Below are 17,319 nucleotides of genomic sequence, written 5' to 3' on the forward strand. Positions count from 1 at the left end.
TTTCTACGAGCTGTAAAGGGGTATGAACTGCGTCGAGGATAGTGTAAACAACGCTCAAGGATTTTGAAGAGAAACGTGGCAAAGTGTCGATGAACCGGAACAGACGGAAAAATCCCGCCAGGATAAGGTTTAAAATACCCTTTTGGAAAGAGATTAGATTTATTATTGATATAATTTGTAAAGAAAACAGAAAGGATATTTTAAGAACTTGCTAATACTTTTTAGTTAAAATTAATAATAATTTCAATATTCTACAATTTCTTTAAACTCATATTAAGAGACTCCTTGGCAAATACCCCACTGGGTAAGATCCTTAACTAACTAACTCTTATTCTACATTCCAGGAAAAGGTAACTTTGGTTGCAGCCTTTTGTGATTTCAATATATTCCATTGATATCATTTTCAGAGAATATAGAAATTATATTTTAAGATTTTCCCAATATTTAATAGTTAACATTAATAATTATTTAATTATCCTACAATAACTTCACTATCATTTTAGGGGATTTTATTGCGAAATACCTTTCCTTTCCTTAACTTTTACTTTATATTCCAGGAATAAGTAATTTTGAATGCATCCTTTTATGCTTTTTCCATTTTCCCCCACAGCAAGTGTAGCTTAAAACGGAAAGAATAAAACTCGTTTAGCTTTTCAGTCGGTTAGTGCGTGGGCCAGATGCATTGCGTTTTTATTTGTTCTTGCCTCGGAGCGTGTATCTCCATCTCCGCTCGCATCTGTCTCTGTATCTTTATCTCAGAGCCAGAGCCTGAGCCTAGGACACACGTGTCGTCAGCTTGGCAGTATCCCTTCATGAAGCAGAGGTCCTTACTTCTTTAGGACAGCGGCCACGGGGGCAGCAGCATAGACGGCGGGGTAGGCGGCACTGTGGGCCACACTGTGGGCGCTGTAACTGCTGGCATAGGGCGCAACATAGGGGGCGTAGGCAGAGGTGTAGGCCAGAGGAGCAGCAGCAGCTGGCAACGAACTGTAGGCCAGTGGGGCGGAGTAGGCCAGAGGAGTGTTGTAGGCCAACAGTTGGGGACTGGCAGTAGCGATGGCGAACAGAGCGCACAGGACAACGGCGAACTGCAAGAGAATTAAAAAAAATATTTTGATATAAACCTTTTCCTCGATTTTCTGGTAGATTAACAATTTTTCTAAAGGATTTATTATTCATTTATCCTTTTAAAATATATTTTGGTTTAATTTCAAGTTACTTTTTAATATATATCTACTTCAACTTACGAATTTCATCATTTTGCTTGGGCTGGTTGTATCGTCTTGGAAGCTAAACTTCTGTTTGATATCACAGCTTGGGCTTGTATCCGTTTATATACTCAAATACACATTTTATCCTTGACAAAGCCCTCCGCTTCAACTGAAACATTTTCATCACGTTCCATGGCCCAAAATCAGGGCCAACAATTTCGGCTGCTTTACTGGCATACTTTAAATTGGCGGATCAGTATTTGATATTATCATAGATTGTACGCATTCCTTGTGAGTTTTTATTTTCATTGAATGTATTATGTTTTGTATTCCTCCCCCACTCGAACATTTCCGCAAAACTGGCGTCAGCAGCTGCCTTCTGCGGATTGAATTATCATAATTTAGCACTAACACTTCCCCCAGGCCCCGCACTCGACGTGCGTGCCATTCCAAACCCTCCAATCTAACCCATCTTGGCCATCTTCGTCTCCGGCTTGAGCCCGGCTTTTTCCCTCTGCTCCGCGAGCGTTTCAATTGTCAGCCACTTGAACGCGCCGCTTTGCATTCTAATCGAAGATGCAAATAAAAATAGCATCGGTTTATCCACCGACGAAGAACGTCACCGGACTGAACCTTTTGGCCAAGGTGAAGGACATCCAGCGCTGGGAAATTGTAAACAACGGATCAAGGGCAGTTCAATAAACCTGCCAACTATAGTTGACCCTTTCTAGGAATGGTAATCATGGCCATTGCCTTGGCAAAGAACGCAATTTCCTTTTAAGTTTTTTATGATTTATTGTTTTTCTAAAAAAGGGGTTTCTATTGGTTTTTAATTAGATGAAGAATAATATGCGGGATATATTTTTTTTATTAGAAAAATATACATATATGAAAATACCAGCAGTTTCAGGCTAAGAAATTTCCATAAGTTTGAAAGTTAAAAAATATGAAAAATATATATGAAAATGGAGACATACATATTTTTAAATTGTTCTCAGAATAAAAATTTAGTTTGTTGAATTTTCTATCTAACTTTAATATAGAATTACATTTTTGTTTCAAATACAGTTACATCTCAGCTTTAAAGTTACTTTGTAAATTAACTTTTTATAAACATAAAAAGCCTGAAAGTATGTAATTTCTTACAAGATTTTATAATAAGAAACCAAGCCAAAAATTTACGTTTAGCGCAAAATGCAGTATTTATTTCAACAATTATATTCCTATTTTCCGTTTATATTGCTTTGTGTCCTGTTCCCATGTTTCAACTTTCAGCAGCCGGCAGAGAAGGTGGGGAAAGAATGGAGTCTGCCGAACTAATACCAGGGATTATATGGATTTAGAGGTGAGGGAAGTATCCTTGTTGTAACATGTACATATATAGGTTATTTCAGGTCCAGTTGAGCAGTCGTGGTAATCCATCGTGTGTCCAGATCTTAACGGTAGTAGGCGGCATAGGGATAGGCGGAGTAAGCCGAGTAAGCGGAGGCATAGGGATAGGCGGAGTAGGCGGAGTACGCGCTGGCCACCGGAGCAGTGTAGGCGGCGGTGTAGGGAGAGGCGGCCACCAGAGGAGCAGAGTAAGCGCTGTACGCCAATGGAGCAGCAATCACCGCTGGCTTGGCAGACACGCAGGCCACGATGGCGAACAGGCACAGAGCGAACTGTAAATAGAAATTTTGTATTATTCCTGTGATCCTCAGAAGATCCTCGTGGTTAATCCTGGATCCTTACGTATTTGAACATATTGCTTTGGGTTGGTTGGTTGTGAACGGTTGGTTCTCAAGTACTAGACTGATATCTCCTAGAGCTCAGACACCCGGGTATATATAGCAGAATCGGCCGAGAAAATTCCAGGCCAAAACAGAAGACGAAGGTGATGCCAATGGGAAAATTAATATGCACAGGCCATGCTCAGATCGGTTCCAAGTCTATTTTAAAGGCAGCCAAGGAGAATCTCCAGCGTTATGGCTTTGCACTTTTCGGTTTCGTTTTCATTTTCGTTTGGTATTTTTAAAAGCGTGACGAAAAGCGAAAACAAATCGATGGCGGGGGCCTGTCCGGAATAATAAATATATGGCCAAGTCTATAGCACTGATTGAGATACCAGACTCTGCGGGTGACCCACAAAAACTGCCGGGTTTCGGTCACTCAGAAGTCTATAAAGCTGGGTTCTGTCTCGCCAGGCGAGCTTACTTCGCTCTTAGAACCTTTAGCAATCAGATCTTATCAGCACGGACTAGCTATGTACAGGAAATTAGTAAGTCTCAAGCGATTCTCCGCGGAGAAGACGATGCACTTGCTCAAAGATGATGAGGCCTCGCCATCGGTGGCCATTTCAGGTGGCGCTTCAACTACTCCTCCTGTTGATCCACTTGGTCGCAGGGGGTCAGATCCAGGATGCTGCCGAGGAGATCGATGTGCCGCCTGCCCACCGTGCTGCTCCGCCACCTGGAGCTGCTGCACAGCCGCCGCCACTCGGACCGCTGGGACCACCACCGGGTGTAGCCTCTGCTCCGCCGCCCAACTATCCTTTGTTTTACCCAGCTGCGTGGCCGCCATTCGGACGCTTCAGCGCCTCCATTCCCGTCCAGCCGCCAGTTGTGGCGATCATTGCCTGAGGAGCCGCCGGCCAGTGGTCGTCCCTCCCGAAGGACATTGCTGTCCCTCCTGTTGAATTGTTTTTCCTTATACTCTTACCGCTTTTGTTATTGTTTTTCTGTTTTAAATGAAATATATTTTTAGCTGCGAAATGCATAATTACGAGAGTTTACTCATTGCTCTGACGCCACTTTTGAAATAGCCAACACGTGCTTCTCCTACGGAAGATGCTTCTGTCTGAATATTTTTTGAGGCATCTATCATTTTTGCCATTAGCATCTTGCCAATAGATTCAGTGACGCCACTTGCTTGGCATTTACTGAGATAATTTCCGCATTTGTAATCAAGGGAGAAGGGTATAACGAGGATTTTTCTATTTGTTTTTGTTTCCTGTACGAATCCTTTTTAAACGAATTAAAAAAGATGAACCTATATGTTTTTAAATGAGTGAATTTTCTATTTTGAAGATCATTAATCCCTCATCATTTCAAACTTCCATATTTACAGTAAGTTCCTTTTTAAAATTGTAAATAAATCGTTGGTTATATTTACATTTTTCATGTCCCTTTTCGTTCCTAAATAGCAAATCCCAAAAAGTAATAATATTTGTAATTATTTGGTCTTAAGTTTTTTTTATTGTATTATCAAGTCCATTTCTAGTCCGTTGTAAATCCGTTGTAGATATCCTTCAAGTCCTTCTTACAAAACCGTGGTGTAGGCCGCGGTGTAAGGGTAGGCAGCATAGGGATATGCGGAGTAGGCAGCAGCCACAGGAGCAGTGTAAGCAGCGGCAACAGGAGCGGTATAAGCAGCAGCCACAGGAGCAGTGTAGGCAGCAGCAACTGGAGCCACAATTGGAGCAGCAGCCACTCCATTAAAGTTCCTGGCCACGTACTGGGAGCTGGTGGCGGTGACCACACCGGCGGGAACAGCAGCCAGGACGGCGGGCTTGGGCTCGGCCATGGAGCAGGCCACGAGGGCGCAGAGGACAACGAGGGCGGACTGCAAGGAGACAAGACAAACCATTAAGTACTTTCCAGAGATCAGAGAATCCATCACTGGACACCTACCAGCTTGAACATGTTGACTTAGTTTGATTTGAGCTAGCAAATTGGACTACGATTGTCAACGATCGGACATGCAACTTTTATACCCCGTGAGAGTCACTCGGGGATGCTTGAATTTCTGGGCACACACGGTAATGGCCAATTGGGCGAATGATTCTATATAACATAGAGACCGTTGCCTGCATGGGAATGCAGAGCGGCCTTGAGCTTCTGGCTACGTGCCCACCGTCCGGGAGGTCGCTTCGATCCGATCCAGTCCAGACCGATCCAATGCTATTAATTATTCCAGGCACGTCCGCCTTGGGAGCCCATAAAAGTTGTCGCCGCGAAGGCTTCGCCGCTGTGACCAGTAGCCACCTGTGGTCACTAATTGCCGGCAACGATGAGTAACCTCTTGGGCCAAGAGTTGGCCAGAAATCAATGAAACTTCCCCCGGCTTAATCGGATTGCGATTGCATTGTTTCAGGGTTACCTTTGCCATGGAGTTTACGCAATTCGAACCCACGCAAGCTCCGTCGGATCTAATCTCCTCGATTGCAGCGGCAAAGCATTCAAATTGGCCAGAAACGCCCACTGGCCAAAAAGGCGATTGCAGCAACAGTTACGCACAAAGGTCAACGCTCCACATGCAGATATGCGATTTCGAGGGGCCGAAAGTTATCAATGGTCGTCAATCAGTCAGTCAGTCGAACTATAGTTACCAGTCGGCTGGAGCTCAGCTTGGTGAGCCTGCATCATGGTTATGCATTCCGGGTGGAGCGGCAGGCCAGACAGATATCGGGGTCTAAATGCGGAACACAAGAGTTGCCGTACACTAATACCCTTTACATGATCCAGGCGGGATGTATGTTTGGCCCTAAATGGATGGTTCTGTACCAAGAATTTTAGTTATCAATTTTAAGCTTGGATATTAATCTTTATTTTCTGGAAATTCCCAAGTTATTTCTGTGTCTTTTAAAATTCTTTTGATGACGGGTGGATGTCACATTGTATTGATATTGATATAACGACAATGCAATTCGTAAAAGCGAGGGTTTTATAACAAATTTTTAATTCAAACTGAAGGTTGTTTTATTTATTATATTGTTTATTATAATATCGTACCTTAAGACTAATTTTCTATGTTAATTTCTTAGAATAAAGGTAAGCATCCATAATAACTCAAAACTATAAAACTTAAGACTGATTTTCTGTTGCAAAAATGTGCAAACTTCATCTCGATCCCCCGCAAGAGTATAAACAAAACAAAACAAAGTGCAGACCGACAATTCTTATCTCCTCGTTACAGCCCGACGCTGGACTACTGAGGACTGACAATCTTCGGGAGAGCCAGATAATTCCAATATGTAAATATATATACAAGTGTATGTAGGGAATTCATTGATTGGGAGGCTGGCTGGACTGCAGTCTGCTAGCTTTCGTTCCGACAGTTTACGATGTTAATTGAGAGCGAACGGTTCGTGAAAATGATTAATAAATTGGATCGCAGGATCCTGGCTGTGATTCTTATCCTGGTGCGCTCGGTATCGGGCACTACTGGCAGTGGAGGAGACGTACCCCTGCGATGTGACGAGTACGATTCAATGGGATTTATGGACGTGAACGAGGCCTTTTGCACGGTAACCGGATTCACGGTCACGCACAGTCAGAATATCGTGATCAAGAACATTCCGCCGGGGAACATGGTCAAGTTCATGAAGTTCTACGAGTCGACGCTGCTCTACATGCCCTTCCACCTCTTCGAAACGTTTCCGCACCTCAAGACCCTGGACGTCTCGAATACGAATATCTTGGAGCTGACGAGGAACGCCTTCAGTGCGGCCAGCAACCTGACTTATTTGAATCTGGCCTACAACAATCTGACCTCGATCCAGACCTCGGTGTTTATCGGAGCCAATGTCCTGATGCGCCTGGACTTGTCCTACAACGATATCACTACGCTGAGTGTGAATGCCTTTTGCGGCCTGCACACCATAAGCCAGATTTTCCTAACTGGCAACCGACTCAAGGAGTTGCACAGCGATATCTTCAAGGACAACGAGTACCTGGAGAAGGTGTCCTTCGAGGGCAATTTGCTGACCACCATTCAGCCGGAGGTATTTCGCAATATGCGCCGCATCAAGGAGGTTAATCTGTCCAACAACCAGCTGATCTACATCCATCCAGACACATTCGCGGAGGCTGCCAGCCTGGAGAACCTGGTGCTGTCCTACAACCAACTGCGGAACTTCCAGCTCACTGAGAAGAACATCGTCCACCAGCTGCACTTGGACAACAATCACCTGACCAATCTGACCATTAATGCCACCCGATTCGTCCGGGCCAGCCACAACAACATATCGGAGCTCATCCTGCACCAGAGTCTGCACATCGAGACGCTCGACTTGAGCGCCAATCGCCTGACCAGTATCTCGAACATAACCAACATTACTTACATGCTGTATCTGGATGTCTCAGACAACCCCATTGGACCCCTGAATGTCTCAACGTTTGCGCAGCTCAAGCGACTCCGGGGCCTGAATCTCAGGGGCACCGGGATCCGGGAGCTCAAGTTCGGAATGTTCTCAAAGCAAAAGTATCTAGAGGAACTTGATTTGTCGTTCAACAACCTGACCAGCCTCAATCTGGATATGTTTGTGCCGTATCTAACGAATCTCAAAAAGTTTTTGGTGGACGGCAACGAACTGTGGGAGCTGCAGGGCAACCGCTCCTTCTCGGACACTTTTCCGCAGCTCCAGAAATTAGGGGTTTCACGGAACCGCTTCAACTGCTCTTATCTGCACCACCTGCTTATCCCTCCATCCCTCGCCGAATCTGTGGTGCTAAACATCGAGCCAGACAACAATCTGGAGGAGACTCCGCACATCCGGGATGTATCCTGCATCAGTCGATCCCTGGAATCCCTGAATGCCTCCTTCACTGCCGAGGAATCTGCTCTGGAGTCGCACATCCAGAGGTTGTCCAAGCAGCTGGAAATAGTGGGATCTCACTCAAGGAATCTTGAGCTGCACCTGGCTTTCATGCAGGTCTTCGCTTACGTTCTGGGCGGTATCGTTCTGGTTGCCGCGGTAACCCTGGTAACGCTACGATATCTTAAGAATCAGCGATCGGGAAGATATGACCGGAGCAGCATCGTCTTCCACTCAACCGCCACCATGGATGCTACCATGACCTTGGACAGTGATCAGTGATTAATCAAAGATTTGAAAATAAAAGAAAAGTATTTTTAAAATTAATAATATTTTGAAAAAAAAAAATTTCAATCAGTTTAAATACAAAACAATTTTAAAGAATATTTACTAATTCTGATTTTCTTAAAGTAAACTTTCTTGTAAGAAATTCTTAAAAGGCTGAAATTAAATATATACAAAAATAATACAATATAAAATATAAAATGTAACCTTTTATAAGTAAAAAAATGACTAAAATTGTAGTAGACATAAAACAGATAGATGAAAGTTTGACCAAGAATGATCTTTAAATAATTATAATACATGTATGTACATTTAAATTCTGTACAAAAAATAAAGACATTTAAATAAAAATACAAAATATAAAACCCGGAAAATTATGAATGAAAAGGAGGGTATGTTTTGCTGTAGGTTTTATCTGAAATGACGTTGAAGTGACGTCCAGAGATCGTACTTCCTGTATGCCACTGAGCTTTGATAATTTAGAGCTGTAAGACCTTGAATAAAATCCAAACGTAAACACAAACACCAGATACATATATACGGATAAAGATATAAATGTTTTTCCTCTAATTTTTCCTTTCAAACATTTTAAGATCTAACTAAACGCTTAAACCTATTTGAATAAAAGCGTATTAAGACATTTTCTTACTATTGTAAACCAATATTCCATTGTATAAATGAATTTCTAGCTATAAAGTATTGCATTTAAAGAAAAATAAACAACATTAAATTTATATCCGTTTCATATTTCATTTATTCTTGTCTTATTTTTTAGCTTGTCTTGTTGAATCCAGTTGAGTGGCTTTGATCCAACCTACTTCTTCAGCAGCAGAGGAGCGGTGTAGGGAGCAGCCACATAGGGAGATGCCACATACGGGGAAGCCACGTAAGGAGACGCCACATAGGGTGAGGCAGCCACATACGGAGAAGCCGCTGCCACATAGGGAGCTGCGAAGTTGCCGTGATACTCCCGGCTGTAGACAGCAGCCGCCGGAGCAGCAGCCACCAGAGGAGCCGAGTAGGCCAAAGGAGCCACGATTCCGGGCTTGGCAGCCACGCAGGCGAACAGAGCGAACAGGGCGACGACGAAGAACTTGAACATCTTGGCGGTGGTTTTGGCGGCTTTGGCTTGCTGGCTGACAAACGAAACTGATGACAAGTGCTGGATGGACACGAGGCTTTATACCCAACGACCACCCACATTTGACCCTGGGCACTTGCCCGCTTAGTGTTTATAATTTAAGGCCCAGTTTTTAATTAGCCAAACTATGAGTGCGAATACGCGTACGAGTCTTCGTACCTAAATGCGTTCGCCGAAGTCTTGAGCTCTACGTGACTGGCCTAACCAAAAAAAAAAAATAATTTAATTTTTGGCCGGAGACCTTGCAAGGTCGCCCCGTTCAACTTGTGGCTATAAAAGCCTAAAGCTTTGACTGTTTCAGACATCAGTTGCATTTGTTCAATCCGACAAGTACTACCAAAACCCAACCAATCCTTCCAAGATGTTCAAGTTCGTCGTCGCCGTTATCTTCGCTCTGTTTGCCTGCGCTGCTGCCAAGCCCGGAATCGTGGCTCCTTTGGCCTACTCCTCGCCCTACGTGGCCTCTCCGTATGTGGCCTCTCCTTACGTGGCCTCTCCGTACGTGGCCTCCCCCTATGTGGCAGCTGCTCCCTACACCGCCGCCTACACTGCCGGATACGCTGCTCCCTATGCCGCCGCCTACACTGCCCCGTATGCCGCCGCCTACACCGCCCCCCTGCTGCTGAAGAAGTAGATGACGAGGAAGGTGATCACCGGAGCAGGAGCAATATGGATTGACACTCGCAACTAAATTGAAATAAACTCGCAAACAAACGAACGCATTTGTCTTTAAATCCAGGAAAACAAACAAAATGAAAGCTTTATGGTGTGGAGATTCGACAATGGGGATACCCTGTACTTAACTCGCTGGAGGGGAATGCATAGCTGAAGTATTATGAGCCAAAGGTTTCTTTATTTTGAAAGAATAGTGTGGATATTTTTGCCTACATCATAATCGCTTAATAGGGGAATATTATGAAAAATATCTTATGTGTATATATATCTTGAATATATTATATAATATAAAAAGATATTTTATATATAGTTGGGGTTTTCTTATCATTTAATTTTACTATCAAGAATGGTTTTAAGAAATTCGCAACTATAGATAAAATTCCTTTATATATTATTATACATGAGATATATTCATATGAGAGAACTTTCAGTTTTCAGTTTGGTTAAATATTTTCTTATTCACTTTAATTGCAAAATTGATTGGATTTAGTGCAGGAATTCTTTCTGTGCATGTTACGTAAATTTTCACAGATACAATATACCCTTTCATTCTTGAAATACTTTCTATAAATAGTAAGTTTTGCAGATAGAAACGACGAGGAACTTTGTCACATTTATTCAGCAAGCATTTCAGGAATTCGTATAGGCAAAAATTAACTGCCAGTTGTGACACTTTGGGTTTTTATCTGTAAAAATAAAAGAAAATAAAAATGTTGTCTTCATTAGCAGTGCTTGTTTAAATTACTTTGATCTTTAATGTTGGCATTAAGCTTACTTAAAAAGCTATTCTTCAGCGTTTGTCACGTGCCTCTTTTACGATCGCATCACACTTAACCGGATTTTGAATAAAAACTTTGACATTTATTTAAACAAGATTAAGGAAGTGGCAAAAATCCAAAAAATAAAATCGTTTAAAGATATTAAGTAAACAATTTTAACAATACTAAATAAACATATTTTATTTCTTTATATAAATATAAATTCTGCGATCTTAAGGTGTTTTTTTTAAAGGCAAACATTGTTATGTTAAAAATATTAATTTTTATACAACAAATTAAAGCAAAAAAAAAATCTTTATGTATTTATATTAATATTAAAAGCCTAATCCTAATTTATAGTTAAGGAAAATATAGTTTGGTAATATTAAATATTTATAATTCGCATCATCATCTCTTCCAATTGCAGGCATAATAAACTGATAGAGCCAGAGGAGGGCAAACAGTGCAGCGGCTCATTACAATTAAGGATAATTATCCTTGGCCCGTCCACATGTTGCCGGGCGTGCTGGCGAGCTCTCGGAGGCGGACACAACGACACCGCACAGCGTTTAGACAATGCAACGTGCCCCGTGTGTAAAATTAGAACCGGGAGCGTATACGTAATCTGCGGCAAATCACAAACAGAACAGAGCAGGAGCCTTTAGCATTTATTTGGGGTTATATAAAGGCCCAGCTTAAATGCAAATTACCAATTCATGTGTCAGCCCAGAAGTATGTAACCTTTTCAGTTGTCGGTCGAGTGTGTTAACCCTTAGGTTAGCCGATGCTGTTCACGCCGATGCTGTTGGTCACCTGAAAGTTGACTGACCAGCCCAGAAAGAGCGAGATGTTGCCGAAGGGGTCAAGCACCACCTTGTGCTTCACGGGCTTCTGACTCTGACTCTGGCTCTGTTCCTTCTTCTTGTGGTTCTTTTTGGTGAGCGCACTGTACAGTGAACTAGGTGGATCCTGAACAAACTTCTGGACACCGATGGCGAGTTTATGTAGGTCACTAAGGAAATCGTTGGGGGCATATAACTTGGCGGGGTCATCGATAAAAGCAAGGGCTTCTAGAGATTGCGGGTCAAGTTGGTTTTGGTAGAGGGTTTCCTCTTGAGGGTCGATTGTCCTTCCAACTCCTGCCGCCAGGATGACGTACACGGGCTGGCTTAGGCTCAGCTCAATTACAGTCAAGCAGATTAAAAGAAACTGTAGAAGGAAAAAGTTATAAGGTTTAAAATTAAAGGTTTTTAATTTTATTTATAGATAATTTTTTGTATATTTTATAATTTAAATGTATTATCCTTTCAGTGTGTTATATTTTCTTGAGTGTACTTACAACGAACATATCCCCGGCCTTCTGAACGATGACTAAACCCAGGCCAGACAATAACAGCGTCTTAAATAGCCATCAAGATGGAGTTCCCATCCTCCCCAAAGACCCTCCATTTATGACACATGAATTTCAAACCAATTTCAAAACTTTATTTGAGGCATGTCCATCAAAAAGGTGGCTAAGCCCGCGAAGGATAGCTCCAGGCGAGGACGCTCTCTTTGTGAGTTGCGGTGGAGTCACCGCTCACCAGCCGTAGCCATGGCCATAGCCACCATGTCCATGTCCAATGCCATAGCTGATGGGATGCACAATGCTGTGCGAGGTGGTCCAGATGGGCTGGATCACCCTCACCGAGGGCAGGCTATGGTACGAGTGGGTCAGGATGGGCGATGCATGCGAGTGCAGCAGCCCGGGGGCGGCGCAGCTCAAAGCCAGGCAGAAGGCAAGGAAGACGAACTGGAAGACGGGATAATAGCTTGGTCACTTAATTAACTCCAGACAGAGCTGCAGCCAATCCTTACCAGCTTGAACATTTTCTGAGGTGGAGAGAACTTGTGGAACTCAAAACTCGCACTGGAGATGTGATGGCTTGTGGAGCGCGCCGCGAGTTTATATAAGAGGGCCAAGAAGCCGCAGCAATCGCCGGCTGCACAGACCTTGATGCGATACCCAAAACCTTAGAAGATTTTTCAGTGAAATCTAAGCGGACGCCGACTGATCAGATTTCGCGACTCACTCAGGTGAGTGACTGGCAAACTCGAGCCCAAAACCTGCACCGCAAATGCGACTCTTGATATTGCCAAATACGCACCGCAGCGCTCCGAAAATTGCGGGAACTGCGCAATTTTTCGGCGATAAACAAATCAACAACCCACCAAAACAAATAGGAAAACATTCAATGCATGGGAACAAAAACAATAAACTTAATTGATTTTGGCGTGGGCGCTTGTTTTCGCTGGCTGGAAGACAAAAGGAAACTTGGCAATTTTTATCGACACCGCCACCCACACTCCCTGACCTTGAAAGCCTCTCGACCAAGAGGAGCGAAATACCGGAAGTGCGTCTCAAGTCCGGACGCACTTAATTGTTTATTTTTGGGGCCAAGAGCAAGACTCCAACCCGAGCCGGGTCGAATCCAAATCAAAGGAAGTAAACAAACCGAAGGCAGAGATGCGAACATTTGCGCCTTAGAAGAACCGAAGCAGTGGGTTCTTACACTAAAGAAGATATTTATATTTTATAAATATTTATTTAATTATTATGCACACACGTTTGGTTACCAGGTATTTCGCAGTTAATAAAAATCGACACCTTTGTTTTTCGCGATTTTGATTAATTTTCTTAAATTAATAAAGAACATAAGTATATTTTTTCTCATAGTGTGTCTAAAACTTTGCTCAACAGTGGGAGGAGGCAGCTATCCAGAGTTCTTTGTGGTAAACTCTATTCCTGATTCTGTGGTAATGCAACATTCAGTGTCTTGTCAGCGGACTCACGACAATCCGATTCGCATCTGGGTTCTGAGTGGCAGGAACGAGTTCCCCAGAGCAGTTGCAATTGCAACTGGGCCCATTCAAAGTGAGTTAAGGGCTTCTTTCATTCGCCGCCTGCTGGGCAAATGCCTTTGACCTTGGCCACCACCAGAGAGCCTTCACCAAAGTGAAGGTCTGAGCCAAGGAGCTATAAAAGCTCCATTCGCTCGACAGCAGGGATTCAGTTGGATTGGTGATCGCCAAGGAATTGGAACTACAACAAAATGAAGCTGGTGAGAGAAGTTCAAGCTTTAAATAGTTAGTTAAATTAAATAAATATTTCTTTCTTGCAGCTCATCTTAGCCTGTTTGCTGGGCCTTGCTCTGGGCCACGAGGTGTACACCTACTACACGCCTTCCTATGGATACTACGGGTATCCCACGACCTATGCCAGGACCTCGGCGGTGCTGCCCTTGGCCTATTCCCGCCTAATTGCTCCGGCTGCCGAGCAGTCGCATGTTTATCACAGCGTCGAGACTCCAAACTCCTTCCAGCAGCAGTATCGCAGCGACTACAAGCCCCTGACCTACGAGTACCTCTACTAGATCCATTCTAGAGAGCAACAAACTTCTATGGGGGCAATTGTAAGCCAGTGAAATTTGAATAAAGTTCGAACTCGACTCATTGTGTGAGCTGTTCGGGGCTGTCTGTGAAAACAACTTCCCTACTTCTCCCTGGGTCAGCTGCTGTCTGTTGAACTCGGCCTCCTATTGTTCAGATATAAGGCCCCAACAATGGGTGCCGATATCGAATAACCCGGCTTGGTTCCCTGCCCTTGTGGCCAGTTATTCACCTGGGCACCTCACTACCTACCTGTTCACATACTCACCTATGGGAGGCCTGTCTAAATTTAACCGAATCGCAGAGTGGCAACAAATCAAGAGCCCGTGCCGTACGTCACTGAAGCAAAGGGGAAGCCGTAGGATCTAGCTCAGAGTGCAATGTGACCGCAGAGAAAGGCGGCGTGGTTGTCACCTCCTTGTGGGTTCCTTCCACAATCTTTGCCCTTTGCTGCGTGGCTGGCGGAGCCCGAAAGAGTCCTGGAACGTGACCCCGGGGCTAGTCACATGGCACATCCGTCCTGTGGGACATACGTACGCAAATGCGTAGAACGGAAAGCAATCGCTAATCGAATCACTCAGATTAATTAACATCTGATACTCGGCGTGAAACAGGTAAAGCTCAGCCACAGCTTAGTCGGGACTGACATTACACTCTGGCCTTGGAAAATAATTTAATCCGCTTTTACATTGAACAAAAATCAAACAAATATTACATTACAAATTGCATGAATTTCATGTGAAAAAACGTGGACAGCTTATGGCTTTTGAATTCTAGTAATTCAGGTTACTTGTATAGTTCAATTTATTCTATTTAATTAATTTGTAATTCATTTCAACAGTTTTAAAGGCTATATAGATTTAAATAAAATTTTAACTTTATGGCCGGCCAAATCATTAAACTTATTGCGATTATATGCCCTTTAAAATATCAATATATCAGGTAATTAACTTTCATTTAAATTAATTAACTTCTTTAATTTATTTCTTTAAATTTTAATTTATTTATTTAATTTAACTAGTAGAAGAAAGATTAATAATACATATTTACAGAAAATTTTACCTATAAAATATCTTTTATTCTCACTTAAAATCATCGCCGCCCAAATGCGTCATCTTAAGATCATTACAGCGTACTTTTGTGGTCATTAATACCCAAGATTAATGATTACGAAACCAGATTGAGTTCGTGTTCATTATGGGAGGCAAATTAGAAGTAACTCCTCCCCGCCCAGCAACTGATGCCACTGATTAGCTGTAGCCGGTATGCCGAGGGAAGGTGGCTTCCATATCGGTTTACTAGAAACCATCTCCCCCAACTGGCGAAAAGGAAAACCTGTTCCTGCAACTGAAGCATCCAGCATCCAGAATCCAGAATCTGCATTGGCATCTGATTCGGTCCATGTGCCAGTTCAAGGTTTTTCAATGTCCAATTAATGGCTAAGGAAATCCCAGTCAAGCAGGCAGGCAAATCTAAGCGAACAACGAGTTTAACATAACACGGAGAGAAAATTTAAAATTAAGACATAGTAAATAATCAATTTAGGCAAATAACTTTTTTTTAAGAGTTCCTTTAGTGTAAATTTCAAGCTGGTATCTTTGAATAAGAATAATTATAAACTTAAAAGAGGTAAAAATTGATATAAAGTTCAATTAAAGTTAAATATATATATACGGTTCAAAGAGATACTTTTACTTCAAACTAATTACATAATTGACATAATTCCCCTCCAAAATACACCAACACTTTCAGTGTTCACTGCCAAAGCATAAACAGAATCTAGGATGGGCTACATCCAGTACCGAGAGAGACCCCCGGCTAGTTGTTTACCCAAAGTAAAAACAGGCTCTGGATGCGGACGCCCAACATCGGATATAAAAGGTCTTTGGGAATGCAAAGAGGAGCTCAAAGTGAAAACGACACTGAACGACGACGACGACGCAGTTTGCAGATTGGCGAGAAAATGCGCAATTATCTTTGGGTAGGCAAACTATACCTTTCTTTTCCACTTCCTCCACTGAAGGAGTACCTCCCTTTCGGGCTCTTCCATTGCAGTTAGTGGTGCTCATGGCGGTGGTGGCCACCAGCTGCGTCAAGGCCAAGCCACTGGTCTCCTTTGGAATCAGCTATCAGCAGCCGTATCTGGGCCCCTCGTCAGGACCCTATTACTATGGAGCTCCGTACCAGGGCGGTGGCTACTACCACAACTACCACAACAGCCCGGGCCCCTACAGGTATCCGTATCCGTATGCGGATGGGAATCGCTACGGTGCCCTGGACGTGGGAATCGGTGCCCTATCCCTGGCCCCGTTCCTGCTCTGATCCTGAATAAAAGCTAAAATGAAAATTATACAAAAGGCTCTTTACTTTCTGCTGCGGCACGCACTCTAAAGCCTTAATTTTCCGCCAAGGTCGAGGTGGGCATGCACACAGAGGTGGGCTACGTGACTGTTGTACGGGGTATAAGGATCTGGTGGTGACCCAGTGACTGAATTTCGTCACCAGAACTCCTCGATTTCCTACCTCAAGGTAGTATGAAGACTCTATTGCAATGAGTAAATAAAATATGAGTAGGTGTAAAGCAATCACTGCCCACTATTCCATATTCAATATTTACTTTTAAACAAAAGGGAAGCAATCCAAGACTCGAAAAGAAAGAGAATCAATAAAAGTATTTTAAGCCTCAACCTTTCCATTTCGCGATTATGTTAATGTCCGCGGCGGTGTCTCAGTTATTTTTAGCAGTTGTAAGTATCTTCGGGATGCGCTGCATAACCGAAATGCGTTGATAAAACGTGCATCTGAATCTTCCTTGGCCAGCGAGGGATATGTGCCTGCGATAAGCGCATAATTGCAGCCACCTCGGGTGTCAAGGATTAAAGGAGCCCCGCTGGTCGTTGTATCAGCTCACTGGCTGGACACATGCGAATAAGTTCGTCATGCGAACTTTGCACGTTGGTCATGTGGCAGTTTTTGCGATTTCTTGGGAGAACGCGTCGTCCTTAAAGTTTTGCTTGCAAGTTCTTCACGTGATGGTGTTGGGTATTTTACACTGAGCGATAAAAAGTATAGAGATTTTAAATTTAAATGCTCTTTCAAGTAACCTTAAAATATATATTTAAATATATTATTTGTCTGTTTTTTTTATTATTTAACATTAACAGAAAATTATTGTAAATGTCAAATTTTAAATAATGCTTAACTTAGTGTTTTAAAAGCATATGGCAGTCACAAAAATGTATG

General features: G+C 43.0%; 11 protein-coding genes across 11 annotated transcripts; 5 read left to right on the forward strand and 6 right to left on the reverse strand.

Annotated features, from left to right (window-relative positions):
- Window positions 1–659: 659 nt before the first annotated feature.
- On the reverse strand, window positions 660–1,550 carry LOC138928531 (uncharacterized). Its single transcript, XM_070285726.1, has 2 exons — window positions 1,248–1,550; window positions 660–1,088 (listed from the first exon to the last, which is right to left on the reverse strand). The coding sequence occupies exons 1-2, from the start codon at window positions 1,257–1,259 to the stop codon at window positions 828–830; spliced, it is 273 nt and encodes a 90-aa protein (XP_070141827.1). The 5' UTR covers window positions 1,260–1,550; the 3' UTR covers window positions 660–827.
- An 838-nt stretch (window positions 1,551–2,388) lies between these two features.
- LOC108078664 (cuticle protein 18.6) lies at window positions 2,389–3,013 on the reverse strand. The gene is made up of 2 exons (XM_017172595.2): window positions 2,946–3,013; window positions 2,389–2,875 (listed from the first exon to the last, which is right to left on the reverse strand). The coding sequence occupies exons 1-2, from the start codon at window positions 2,955–2,957 to the stop codon at window positions 2,648–2,650; spliced, it is 240 nt and encodes a 79-aa protein (XP_017028084.1). The 5' UTR covers window positions 2,958–3,013; the 3' UTR covers window positions 2,389–2,647.
- A 424-nt stretch (window positions 3,014–3,437) lies between these two features.
- Window positions 3,438–3,832, forward strand: LOC108078607 (proline-rich protein 36). Its single transcript, XM_070285441.1, has one exon. It carries the CDS (start codon window positions 3,521–3,523, stop codon window positions 3,830–3,832), a length of 312 nt encoding a protein of 103 aa, XP_070141542.1. The 5' UTR covers window positions 3,438–3,520.
- A 634-nt stretch (window positions 3,833–4,466) lies between these two features.
- On the reverse strand, window positions 4,467–4,930 carry LOC121502272 (vitelline membrane protein Vm26Ab). The gene is made up of 2 exons (XM_041775477.2): window positions 4,883–4,930; window positions 4,467–4,814 (listed from the first exon to the last, which is right to left on the reverse strand). The coding sequence occupies exons 1-2, from the start codon at window positions 4,892–4,894 to the stop codon at window positions 4,512–4,514; spliced, it is 315 nt and encodes a 104-aa protein (XP_041631411.1). The 5' UTR covers window positions 4,895–4,930; the 3' UTR covers window positions 4,467–4,511.
- A 1,397-nt stretch (window positions 4,931–6,327) lies between these two features.
- Window positions 6,328–8,486, forward strand: LOC108078606 (leucine-rich repeat-containing protein 15). Its single transcript, XM_017172527.3, has one exon. It carries the CDS (start codon window positions 6,346–6,348, stop codon window positions 8,068–8,070), a length of 1,725 nt encoding a protein of 574 aa, XP_017028016.2. The 5' UTR covers window positions 6,328–6,345; the 3' UTR covers window positions 8,071–8,486.
- A 330-nt stretch (window positions 8,487–8,816) lies between these two features.
- On the reverse strand, window positions 8,817–9,217 carry LOC108078640 (uncharacterized). The gene has a single exon (XM_017172568.2). It carries the CDS (start codon window positions 9,173–9,175, stop codon window positions 8,888–8,890), a length of 288 nt encoding a protein of 95 aa, XP_017028057.1. The 5' UTR covers window positions 9,176–9,217; the 3' UTR covers window positions 8,817–8,887.
- Window positions 9,218–9,526: 309 nt separating this feature from the next.
- On the forward strand, window positions 9,527–9,916 carry LOC108078672 (neuropeptide-like 4). The gene has a single exon (XM_017172605.2). The coding sequence runs from the start codon at window positions 9,576–9,578 to the stop codon at window positions 9,846–9,848; it is 273 nt and encodes a 90-aa protein (XP_017028094.1). The 5' UTR covers window positions 9,527–9,575; the 3' UTR covers window positions 9,849–9,916.
- A 1,508-nt stretch (window positions 9,917–11,424) lies between these two features.
- Window positions 11,425–12,013, reverse strand: LOC108078605 (uncharacterized). The gene is made up of 2 exons (XM_017172526.2): window positions 11,987–12,013; window positions 11,425–11,856 (listed from the first exon to the last, which is right to left on the reverse strand). The coding sequence occupies exons 1-2, from the start codon at window positions 11,993–11,995 to the stop codon at window positions 11,425–11,427; spliced, it is 441 nt and encodes a 146-aa protein (XP_017028015.1). The 5' UTR covers window positions 11,996–12,013.
- Window positions 12,014–12,170: 157 nt separating this feature from the next.
- On the reverse strand, window positions 12,171–12,595 carry LOC108078686 (uncharacterized). The gene is made up of 2 exons (XM_017172634.2): window positions 12,505–12,595; window positions 12,171–12,439 (listed from the first exon to the last, which is right to left on the reverse strand). The coding sequence occupies exons 1-2, from the start codon at window positions 12,514–12,516 to the stop codon at window positions 12,227–12,229; spliced, it is 225 nt and encodes a 74-aa protein (XP_017028123.1). The 5' UTR covers window positions 12,517–12,595; the 3' UTR covers window positions 12,171–12,226.
- Window positions 12,596–13,692: 1,097 nt separating this feature from the next.
- Window positions 13,693–14,075, forward strand: LOC108078676 (uncharacterized). Its single transcript, XM_017172609.2, has 2 exons — window positions 13,693–13,748; window positions 13,809–14,075. The coding sequence occupies exons 1-2, from the start codon at window positions 13,740–13,742 to the stop codon at window positions 14,058–14,060; spliced, it is 261 nt and encodes an 86-aa protein (XP_017028098.1). The 5' UTR covers window positions 13,693–13,739; the 3' UTR covers window positions 14,061–14,075.
- A 1,921-nt stretch (window positions 14,076–15,996) lies between these two features.
- LOC108078677 (uncharacterized) lies at window positions 15,997–16,398 on the forward strand. Its single transcript, XM_017172610.2, has 2 exons — window positions 15,997–16,057; window positions 16,132–16,398. The coding sequence occupies exons 1-2, from the start codon at window positions 16,040–16,042 to the stop codon at window positions 16,396–16,398; spliced, it is 285 nt and encodes a 94-aa protein (XP_017028099.1). The 5' UTR covers window positions 15,997–16,039.
- Window positions 16,399–17,319: the final 921 nt, after the last annotated feature.

This window comes from Drosophila kikkawai, chromosome 3L (genome assembly GCF_030179895.1).
Source record: "Drosophila kikkawai strain 14028-0561.14 chromosome 3L, DkikHiC1v2, whole genome shotgun sequence".
NCBI classification, from domain to species: Eukaryota; Metazoa; Arthropoda; class Insecta; order Diptera; family Drosophilidae; genus Drosophila; species Drosophila kikkawai.